Source organism: Ranitomeya variabilis, chromosome 5 (assembly GCF_051348905.1).
Source record: "Ranitomeya variabilis isolate aRanVar5 chromosome 5, aRanVar5.hap1, whole genome shotgun sequence".
NCBI classification, from domain to species: Eukaryota; Metazoa; Chordata; class Amphibia; order Anura; family Dendrobatidae; genus Ranitomeya; species Ranitomeya variabilis.
The window spans coordinates 125,407,064-125,419,152 of NC_135236.1; the positions used below are offsets into that span (position 1 = coordinate 125,407,064).

At 40.9% G+C, this 12,089-nt stretch overlaps 1 protein-coding gene across 3 annotated transcripts in view; it reads left to right on the forward strand.

Annotated features, from left to right (window-relative positions):
* Positions 1 to 12,089, forward strand: part of ITGA11 (integrin subunit alpha 11) — a 246,562-nt gene that overhangs the window by 166,594 nt on the left and 67,879 nt on the right. For all 3 annotated transcript variants that reach the window (XM_077263233.1, XM_077263235.1, XM_077263236.1), the window contains 4 exons: positions 5,887 to 6,090; positions 6,632 to 6,762; positions 9,387 to 9,553; positions 9,693 to 9,838. In XM_077263233.1, the coding sequence (XP_077119348.1) occupies positions 5,887 to 6,090; positions 6,632 to 6,762; positions 9,387 to 9,553; positions 9,693 to 9,838 (648 nt within the window). The remainder of the gene's footprint in view (positions 1 to 5,886; positions 6,091 to 6,631; positions 6,763 to 9,386; positions 9,554 to 9,692; positions 9,839 to 12,089) is intronic.

The window sequence follows — 12,089 nt, forward strand, 5'->3', positions numbered from 1 at the left end:
GTTACCCTTGGGAAAATAAAAAATTGTGGGTTAAAAAATCATTTTTGAGGAAAGAAAAATAATTTTTTATTTTCATGGCTCTGCGTTATAAACTTCTGTGAAGCACTTGGGGGGTTCAAAGTGCTCACCACACATCTAGATTAGTTCCTTGGGAGGTCTAGTTTCCAAAATGGGGTCACTTGTGCGGGAGCTCCAATGTTTAGGCACACAGGGGCTCTTCAAACGCGACATGGTGTCCGCTAATGATTGAAGCTAATTTTCCATTCAAAAAGCCAAATGGCGTGCCTTCCCTTCCGAGCCCTGCGGTGCGCCCAAACAGTGGTTTACCCCCACATATGGGGTATCATCGTACTCAGGACAAACTGGACAACAACATTTGGGGTCCAATTTCTCCTATTATCCTTGGGAAAATAAAAAACTCCGGGCTAAAAATCATTTTTGAGGAAAGAAAAATATTTTTTTATTTTCATGGCTCTGCGTTATAAACTTCTGTGAAGCACCTGGGGGTTTTAAGTGCTCACTATGCATCTAGATTAGTTCCTTGGGGGGTCTAGTTTCCAAAATGGGGTCACTTGTAGGGGAGCTCCAATGTTTAGGCACACAGGGGCTCTCCAAACGCGACATGGTGTCCACTAACGATTGGAGCTAATTTTCCATTCAAAAAGTCAAATGGCGCGCCTTCCCTTCCGAGCCTTGCCGTGCACCCAAACAGTGGTTTACCCCCACATATGAGGTATCGGCGTACTCAGGAGAAATTGCGCAACAAATTTTAGGATCCATTTTATCCTGTTGCCCATGTGAAAATGAAAAAATTGAGGCTAAAAGAAATTTTGTGTGAAAAAAAAGTACTTTTTCATTTTTACGGATCAATTTGTGAAGCACCTGAGGGTTTAAAGTGCTCACTATGCATCTAGATAAGTTCCTTGGGGGGTCTAGTTTCCAAAATGGGGTCACTTGTGGGGGAGCTCCAATGTTTAGGCACACAGGGCCTCTCCAAACCTGACATGGTGTCCGCTAACGATGGAGATAATTTTTCATTCAAAAAGTCAAATGGCGCTCCTTCCCTTCCGAGCCTTACCATGTGCCCAAACAGTAGTTTACCCCCACATATGAGGTATCGGCGTACTCAGGAGAAATTGCCCAACAAATTTTAGGATCCATTTTATCCTGTTGCCCATGTGAAAATGAAAAAATTGAGGCTAAAAGAAATTTTGTGTGAAAAAAAAGTACTTTTTCATTTTTACGGATTAATTTGTGAAGCACCTGGGGGTTTAAAGTGCTCACTCTGCTTCTAGATAAGTTCCTTGGGGGGTCTAGTTTCCAAAATGGGGTCACTTGTGGGGGAGCTCCAATGTTTAGGCACACGGGGGCTCTCCAAACGCGACATGGTGTCCGCTAAAGATTGGAGCCAATTTTTCATTCAAAAAGTCAAATGGCGCTCCTTCCCTTCCGAGCCCTGCCGTGCGCCCAAACAGTGGTTTACCCCCACATATGAGGTATTAGCGTACTCAGGACAAATTGGACAACAACGTCCATGGTCCAGTTTCTCCTTTTACCCTTGGGAAAATAAAAAATTGTTGCTAAAAGATAATTTTTGTGACTAAAAAGTTAAATGTTCATTTTTTCCTTCCATGTTGCTTCTGTTGCTGTGAAACACCTGAAGGGTTAATAAACTTCTTGAATGTGGTTTTGAGCACCTTGAGGGGTGCAGTTTTTAGAATGGTGTCACTTTTGGGTATTTTCAGCCATATAGAACTCTCAAACTGACTTCAAATGTGAGGTGGTCCCTAAAAAAAATGGTTTTGTAAATTTTGTTGTAAAAATGAGAAATCACTGGTCAAACTTTAACCCTTATAACTTCCTAGCAAAAAAAAATTTGTTTCCAAAATTGTGCTGATGTAAAGTAGACATGTGGGAAATGTTATTTATTAACTATTTTGTGTCACATAACTCTCTGGTTTAACAGAATAAAAATTCAAAATGTGAAAATTGCAAAATTTTCAAAATTTTCGCCAAATTTCTGTTTTTTTTCACAAATAAACTCAGAAATTATCGACCTAAATTTACCACTAACATGAAGCCCAATATGTCACGAAAAAACAATCTCAGAACCGCAAGGATCCGTTGAAGCGTTCCTGAGTTATTACCTCATAAAGGGACACTGGTCAGAATTGCAAAAAACGGCAAGGTCATTAAGGCCAAAATAGGCTGGGTCATGAAGGGGTTAAAATTCAATCTCACAGTGATCAAAATAAAAAAAATAACCCCCCTCTTTATCACCCCCTTAGTTAGGAAAAAATAATACAATAAAAAAAGTATGTATTTCTATTTTCCAATTAGGGTTAGGGCTAGGGTTAGGGCTAGGGTTAAGGCTACGGTTAGGGTTAGGGCTACGGTTAGGGTTAGGGCTAGGGTTAGGGCTAGGGTTAGGGTTGGGGCTAAAGTTAGGGTTAGGGTTGGGGCTAAAGTTAGGGTTAGGATTGGGGCTAGGGTTAGGGTTAGGGTTGGGGCTAAAGTTAGGGTTAGGGCTAGAATTGGGGCTAAAGTTAGGGTTAGAGTTGGGATTAGGGTTAGGGTTGGGATTAGGGTTTGGATTAGGGTTAGGGTTGGCATTAGGGTTAGGGTTTGCATTAGGGTTACGTTTGGGATTAGGGTTAAGATTAGGGTTGGGATTAGGGGTGTATTGGGATTAGGATTAAGTTTGAGGTTAGGGTTGAGATTAGGATTAGGGGTGTTTTGGGGTTGTGACTAGGCTTATGATTTGGGTTGTGATTAGGATTATGGATCGGGTTGGGATTAGGGTTAGGGGTGTGTTGGGGTTAGGGCTGGAGTTAGAATTGGGGGGTTTCAACTGTTTAGGTACATCAGGGGGTCTCCAAACGAGACAGCCAATTTTGTGCTCAAAAAGTCAAATGGTGCTCCCTCCCTTTTGAGCTCTCCTGTGCGCCCAGTGGTTTACACCCACATATGGGGCATCAGCGTACTAAGTACTAGTTGGACAACAACTTTTGGGGTCCAGTTTCTCCTGTTACCCTTCAAAAATATAAAAAAAAATTGGGGGCTAAAAAAATCATTTTTGTGGAAAAAAAATGATTTTTTATTTTCACGGCTCTGCGTCAAACTTCTGTGAAGCACTTAGGTGTTCAAAATGCCACACCACACATCTAGATAAGTTCCTTGGGGGGTCTAGTTTCCAAAATGGGGACACTTGTGGGGGGTTTCTACTGTTTAGGTACATCTGGGGCTCTGTAAATGCAACATAATGCCCGCAGACCATTCTAGCAAAGTCTGCATTCCAAAACGGCGCTCCTTCCCTTCCGAGCTCTGCCATGCGCCCAAACAGTGGTCCCCCCACATATGGGCTATCAGAATACTCAGGATAAATTGCCCAATACATTTTGGGGTCCAATTTCTCCTGTTACCCTTGTGAAAGTAAAAATTTGGGGTGAAAAGATAATTTTTGTGGAAAAAATATGATTTTTTTATTTTCATGGCTCTACATTATAAACTTCTGTGAAGCAGTTGGGGGTTCATAGTGCTCACCACACATCTAGATAAGCTCTTTGGGGGGTCTAGTTTACAAAATGGGGTCACTTGTGGGGGGTTTCTACTGTTTAGGTACATCAGGAGCTGCGCAAATGCAACATGACGCCCGCAGACCATTCCATCTAAGTCATTTTAAAATGTCACTACTTCCCTTCCGAGCCCCAATGTGTGCCCAAACAGTGGTCCCCCCCACACATGGGGTATCAGCGTACTCAGGACAAATTGGACAACAACTTTTGGGGTCCAATTTAGCCTGTTACCCTTGGGAAAATAAAAAAATTGGGGGCTAAAAAAATAATTTTTGTGGAGATTTTTTTTTTTATTTTCCCGACTCAGCATTATATACTTCTGTGAATCACTTGGGCGTTCAAAGTGCTCACCACACATCTAGATAAGTTCCTTGGGGGGTCTAGTTTCCAAAATGGGGTCACTTGGGGAGGTTTCCACTGTTTAGGAACATCAGGGGCTCTCCGAATGCGACATGGCGTCCGATCTCAATTCCAGCCAATTCTGCATTGAAAAAGTCAAACAGAACTCCTTCTCTTCCAAGCTCTGCCATGCGCCCAAACTGTGGTTTACCCCCACATATAGGGTATCGGCGTACTCAGGACAAATTGCACAACAACTTTCATGGTCTAATTTTTTCTGTTACCCTTGTGAAAATAACAATTTTGGGGCGAAAAGATCATTTTTGTAAAAAAAAATTAGATTTTTTATTTTCACAGCTCTACGTTATAAACTTCTGTGAAGCACCTGGGGGTTTAAAGTGCTCACCACACATCCAGAAAGGTTCCTTAAAGGGTCTAGTTTCCAAAATGGTGTCACTTGTGGGGGGTTTCTACTGTTTAGGCACATCAGGGCTCTCCAAACCCGACATGGCGTCCGATCTCAATTCCTGCCAATTCTGCATTGAAAAAGTCAAACGACACCCCTTCTCTTCCAAGCTCTGCCGTGCACCCAAACAGTGGTTTACCCCCACATATGGGGCATCGGCGCATTCAGGAGAAATTGCACAACAAATTTTGTGGTTCATTTTGTCTTTTTACACTTGTGAAAATAAAAAAAATTGGTTCTGAAATAATGTTTGCAAAAAAAAGTTAAATGTTCATTTTTTCCTTCCACATTGTTTCAGTTCCTGTAAAGCACGTAAAGGGTTAATGAACTTCTTGAATGTGGTTTTGAGCACCTTGAGGGGTGTAGTTTTTAGAATGGTGTCAAGTTTGGGTATTTTCTGTCATGTACACCCCTCAAAGTGACTTTAAATGTGAGATGGTCCCTAAAAAAAATGGTTTTGTAAATTTTGTTGCAGAATTGAGAAATCGCTGGTCAACTTTTAACCCTTATAACTTCCTAACAAAAAAAAATTTTGTTTCCAAAATTGTTCTGATGTAAAGTAGGCATGTGGGAAATGTTATTTATTAACTATTTTTGTGACATATCTCTCTGATTTAAGGGCATAAAAATTCAAAGTTTGAAAAATGCAAAACTTAAAAAATTTTCGCCATATTTCCATTTTTTTCATAAATAATCACAAGTAATATTGAAGAAATGTTACCACTAACATGAAGTACAATATGTCACGAAAAAACAGTCTCAGAATCAGTGGGATCCGTGAAAGCGTTCCAGAGTTATAACCTCATTAAGGGACAGTGGTCAGAATTGTTAAAATTGGCTCGGTCATTAAGTACCAAATTGGTTAAAATGAACTTTTGTTCTTGGCAAAACACCTTTAATGATGTCACCTTGTGTCTGCAATTGCCATAATTAGGATTGTAGTTACACACAGTTATGCATGTGTCTTCTGGTGGGAACAATGTACCCCAGACTAAGATTGGTCCCAAAATAAGATGCTGTCATTCCATAAAACATGCCTTTTATGGAAAATTTAAAACCCAGCTCTTTATACAGATTAGCCTAATGCCATCATTATTGATGGGTTCAGCTGACACTTTAATGTGTATGGGAGAGCCGGCCAACTAATTGTCGAGCGAGATGTCGGACGGCCGATCACATTGTTCTCCTGGAGATAAGCTCCTGGCAAAGTAGTTAGGCTGCTTTTTACCTTTTGTTCTTATGAGCATTGATATGATAAAGTGGCATATGTATTATATTGAGGTCCCTTAGCAGTGTGCAAACCAGGGGCCACCACAGCACCTAAATGCACTGAATGCAGATAAACATGTCTACGCTAATTTAATCTAATAACAATTTACCAACAGCACTAAGGTTGAAAAGTAAGCTCTTGGTCTCCTTACTGGTCTGGCTCATTTTCTATATAGTTCTGCTATGGAATTACACCTGGTAGCCTATTCTAGCTCCGGCATTCTTCTCTTGTTCCAGAAGCACTTTGTTCCCGATGGCGTTCTTCAGGACATCGACAGCTCACAGAACGCTCGGTTTGGATATGCCATAGCTGCAGTGCCAGATCTTAACCAGGATTCCTTCAATGATGTGGTTGTTGGGGCGCCTCTTGAAGATGATCACAAAGGAGCAATTTACATATTTCATGGATTTAAGAAGAATATTTTGAAAAGATATAAACAGGTGAGAACTAAAAGATGTTTTACAGTTTTCTTATTTCATTATTCTGATGACCCATGTGTATGGGAGCCTTAAGTTTAGTTTATGGATAGTAATTACCACAATGCCAAAATAACAAAAAAATACTGTAATATTAAAGGGAAGCTGTTAGCTGATTAAAGGGGTTGTCCAGGACATTAACATTGATGGCCTATCCGTAGAATAGGTCATCAATGTCTGATTGGTGCCCATCAGCTGTTCCCTGTGTTGGCGATGGCCAGGACAGAATAGTGACCACATCACCCGAATAATGCGTCAACTGAACAGGCAGCAATTCCATCACCTGTGCAATACTGAGGAAATCCTGAAAACATGACCTGTGGGTAGCTCTTGATGACCAGAGTTGAGGAACACTGGTCTAGGGAATGTGGCAGTGATAAACCTACATTTTGGATTAGTTGTACTGCTCACATTGCCCAAGGCTGCTATTTAAAAGTATATTTTCTCAAAAATGTTGCAGCATTTCCACTGCTCTACTCATGTTTGCTATGTTCCTTCACCCTAGCGCATTGCTGCTGCAGACCTGCCCTCCAAACTTGAATATTTTGGCTGCAATATTCATTGTGAGATGGATATGAATGAGGACGGACTGGTGGATCTGGCAGTGGGTTCCATGGGAAATGCAGTTTTGCTTTGGTAAGGACATCCTGTAGGTAGATATATAGCTGTGTGAGGCCTAAATATGTTCTTAGTTTACTTTTACTTATTCCTTTTGCTTCTAAGTCAGTGATGGACCTGCCAACAAATCAGACCATTCCTCTGATAGGGGACCTGGGGTGAGAAGGAGTCTACTAATGAATTGCCTCCAACCCCTTGACAGCACGATGGAGGCAAATTGTAACATTTTTATTACCGGTGGTCACCACGGATGAGATTACTAATCATTATATTCAGATATACAAGAAATCATTGTACTGATAATGATAACTCAGTCCAATTGTACTAAAGAGCAATGCACTGAAACTACAAGGACTCAATAAAATATGACTTTTAATCATTTATTATTAGAAGCAAAAAAAATAAAATAGACTGAACAAACACCAAATAAATAAGTTATCAAATCAACAAAATTGCAATACTGTACAAAAAAGTAGCATTGCCATTAAATGGCTTTCAAACATTTTTCTAATTTCTATACTACAACCATCCTAACTCACTGTCTGGACGCATCTGCCCAAATTGGGGAAGGTCATCCTTTATACTTTAATTCCCGGTAGCTGGTGATTGAATTTATAAATAAGAGTCTCATTTGCATAGAAATAAATATCCTTAACCAGAAAAATATTCATCCTACGTCTTATGTATATGTACCTTACTAGGATAACTATAGATTTGTTTATAGTAATGTATCACGGTCTGGACAATTCATGTAAAACTCTGACTTATAGCTGATTGTTACCTAATCGTGTAATTACAAAATTGGCAAGGATGTATACACTGTAAACCCAATAGTGGATCGTATAACCATCCCTCTATATATCCTTGAGTCCTTGAGAGCCACCGACAGATCATTTTTTCAGAATTCCCTAACTATTGTACAGATGATGGAATTATCACTTGTACAATACTAAGGAAGTCATGAAAACATGATGTGTCGGTGGATTTTCAGGACTGGAGTTGGGGATCACTGCCCTATAGGGTCCTTAAAGACTGTCTGGTAAGAAACATAGATTATGTTTAGGGACCTGCATTATGTATATAAATATAGCCTACGTGTAGTCAGATCCCAATGCTATCCTATGCTAATCATACACCAATAACTGCTGTGATGTCTATTACATCTTCATATCAGTAATTATTAAGAAATAGTGATTGTCACATATTGGAGCACTCCAGTCACATGGCCTGGTGACAGTGTCGGACCGGTGTGCCAGTGGGCCACCAGTGACATTGATTCTGAAAGCCCACTGTTGTACTACTTGTAATATCTGACTCTTGTTCACAAATTTACCTGTGATTCTATACAATAATAACTGAATTGTTACATGAATGACGAGATGCCGTCCTTTTCCGCACATGGTGTATTATGCAAAACACTGCTCATGAGAGCAGTTGAGAGGTTGACTCCTGCAGAGGGGCCCACCAGGGAATTCACCTGTTCCCCCGTGGGCCAGTCTGAGTCTCAATAATAAGGATAGTTATGTTAAAACTTTTTTAAACTACCATTAGTAATGGAGATAAAATTATAGACATACATTATATACAGTACCTATGTTTATGACAATCACAAAAACTAGTTCAACCTTCACCAATTAATGAAAATCATACCCTCCCGAGAGAGAGAGCAAGAGAGATAGATAGATAGATAGATAGATAGATAGATAGATAATGATAAATATATCAGAGAATCAAACAGATACACTGTAATAATACAAACAAATAGACAACGCCTGACTTAGAAATCTTATGATCCATGAAGGAGGTGGCATCCTTGTGAATCTCATAAGTAAAACATAGGCCTATCTTGGTGATATTCAGATAACGATATTTCTAATACGATTCCACCGTATGAAGAGATGAGAAAAAGAGGTTAGATTATACTCACCCAGGGGCGGTCCCGCTGCGGTTCTGGTCCGGTGGGCATCGCGGTCCGGTCCAGGGCCTCCCATCTTCTTACGATGACGTCCTCTTCTTGTATTCACACTGTGGCTCCGGCGCAGGCGTACTTTGTCTGACCTGTTGAGGGCAGAGCAAAGTACTGCAGTGCGCAGGTGCTGGGAAAGGTCAGAGAGGCCCGGTGCCTGCGCACTGCAGTACTTTGCTCTGCCCTCAACAGGTCAGACAAAGTACGCCTGCGCCGGAGCCGCAGCCTGAAGACAAGAAGAGGACGTCATTGTATGAAGATGGGAGGTGCCGGACCCGGACCGCGACGCCCATCGGATTGGACCGCGCCCCCAGGTGAGTATAATCTAACCTCTTTTTCTCATCTTTCAGGATACATCGGGGGCTTATCTAGAGAATTACAGAATGCTGTAGATAAGCCCCTGATGCTGGTGGGCTTAGCTCACCTTCGATTTTGGGGGTGACAGGTTCCCTTTAAACTGGTGGTAATACTGTTCATTAAATAAGAATAAATTATGACTAAGTGTAAACTCTAAAAGAGTCAGCACAAACTCATAATGTTCAGTGATTTGGAAATCTGACCGCCTATAATTTATATTATAAAAATAAATCAGCACGTATTGTTTTTTTGTTAAAAGGGTTGACAAAAATGTAATGTAAAAAGTAGTAATTTCTGATTTTTTATGTGTGTTGTTCAGGACTCGCAGCGTTATTCAAATCAATGCAACCATCAGGTTTGAGCCACCTAAGATCAACATTTTTAGCAAAGAATGTCGCAGAAATGGACGGGAGGCCACATGTATGTCGGCATTTGTCTGCTTCTCGCCAGGGTTCAAAGCTCCACAGTTCCAAGGACAAAGTGTGGGTCAGTGAAGTTTTCTTGCTTTAAACCCAATATCTATTTAGTGTCCATTTCTAATATCTCTTGTGGAATACAATACGGACAAAGTATTTGTATGTCTCACGATATCGTTATACAACTATTGCTTTTTATGTACTTCCAGCCATTAAATACAATGTGACGATTGATGAGAAGAGATACACTCCTCGTGCTGTGATTGATGACATTGGAGGAGACAAGCATTTCGTCAAGACCATCAGAGCCACAAGTGGACACGTCCAGTGCCAGCAGCTCAATTTCCATGTTCTGGTAAGTGTGAACCTTTCTATGTGCTGTAACATTGACATTATTTTGGGTTACTTTGATCAATAAACTAAATGTATTTACATGTCCTAATTCTGAGAAGCTGCATAAGTAAGTGTTCACAGACATCTCCAGAAATGGATTTTTTTCTACAGATTTTATTTTTAACCTGAGGAGGGAGACCCCACTTACCCCATTAAATCAAGAACAATGAATTGTTCTACACATCTGAATAATACACAGACGTGGGCAGAGGCTTGTCAGTCACTGTCAGCGGGCGGGGAGAAGCCGCTGGGGACCCGCCTGTATGACTAGTCAAAAGCGCGGCTTGGTCCCCGACACCTAGGTAAAGTATGTTTTTCTCTGAAACAGCAGCAGCGTTGCAGAGCTAAACACACATGGCTGACATACTACAGGCAGTGGCAGGAACATGCTGAACATGGTTTGGGAAGCATGTATCACCTGTCAGGTCCCCTTTAAAGAGGTTGTCCAGGTTTGGGATAAAAATGTGCAATCTATCTAGATAAGTTTGGCGTCTTTTAATAGAAGGCAATTGAAAGAAGCCAAAAAAATGTAGTTGACACATGATTGCATGTTGCGTACCTGCAGTAACATGACCACCTGCTCACATGAGTGATACTGGGGCCATTATTACTGTATATGAGGGGGACTCAGGGGAAATAATTAAATGTTAATATAAGTAGAACTCGGAACTCAAGAGAGGTCTGCAACAAGGATGACATTTTATTCATAATCCAATGTGAATAAAATGTCATTCTTGTTGCATACCTCTCTTGATTGAGAAGTTCCATTTATTCTTTCTATCATGGATGGGAACCCTACTCGAGCACCTCTTCACAGTTTCGGAGTGCCGAATACTACTTATACACAGGTGTGCAAAATTTGGGTTTATGAAAATTGTTCAAATGCCATGACTGATTCTTATGTTTTCTTATGCCCTAATTTCAAAAAGCACTGCTATTTTTTAACCATCATGTATGGATTTTGCACAAAACGCGCGTGAAATTACATACACGTGAGATAAACAAGAAAAATCTTGATTGGATCTTTGTTGTTACCTAGAAGTTTCTTCACGACTTCTTTTAAAGAATCCCAAGCCCTTTTCTCAGCCACTTTCATTTTAGTTTCGGACACTTTGTCCTTCATGAGTTTCCAAATGTCTAGACCCACAAAAATGCTTTCCTTCAACTTTGCTTCGGACAGTCTCTGAACCTTGGTATACAGATACTTAAGTCTCTCCTTCTTTCGGTAGAGCTTTCACAAACTGCTTCATCAGACCAAGCTAAATGTGGAGTGGAGGCAGAACTTTAGTGAGATCAACTAAGCTTTCTGCAGCAATGTTCTCGAGTCCCATGTTGCAAAGATACTGTCATTGGCCAACTTTTTTGGCTCCAGTGATGAGTCCTACACTGGCTGTCCCATTCACATAAAAAGCATGGGTACTTCCGGGGCCGGACTGGCTATCTGGCAATTCTGGCAAATGCCAGATGCGCTGGTCCAGTCGTGGGCTGCATTGTCTGCTATGCTGTTAACAGTGTCAGCATCCTCAGAGTGCAGTTGAGGCAGAGCATCAGGGGAGGAATAATATTGGCCTATGTGCTTTCAAATGCCGGTGCTGAATTTCACTCCCTGTCCATCCCTGGGTACTTCGTGTATCCAACTTGCCGCCACAGGAGCAAAGACAGAATTTTCAGATCACCACATATTGACCATCCTTGATCCTCTTGAAAATAAAGTTGAAATTCTCATGGCTTTCCTTCCAGTGCACAGAATTCACTACAGGCACTGCAGCATGCTTGCTGCCATTGTGCAGTAGCACAGCTTTCAGACTGTTTGTTGGATGCAGCAACAAAGAGTCTCCATTCACTCACATTGTACTCAATGTTACATTTTCCTTCAGCCCAGAAACATCACTGAAATACTCTAGAGCAAAGAAACTTGAGAAAAGTATGTAAGCAATTCCTTTTATCTCTTTCGGTATCATGAAAAACAGGTTCCAAGAGCTAGCAGGTTCTTTTTATTTATTATACAGTGTAAAAGTTCTGCAGAGTGTTTAGGAAGGTCCAAATCTTTTCTGTGCACAGCTGCTAATCACATCACAGTGTTCACTAGCTTCTAACCAATCTAATGACACCAAAATCATCCACTAGAGGTCACACAAAGGAGTCAAAGTGGGGTGCCAGAAAAAACCTATAGAGTCAGTGTTTGTGAAAAAACTGTACATGATGGATTTTTT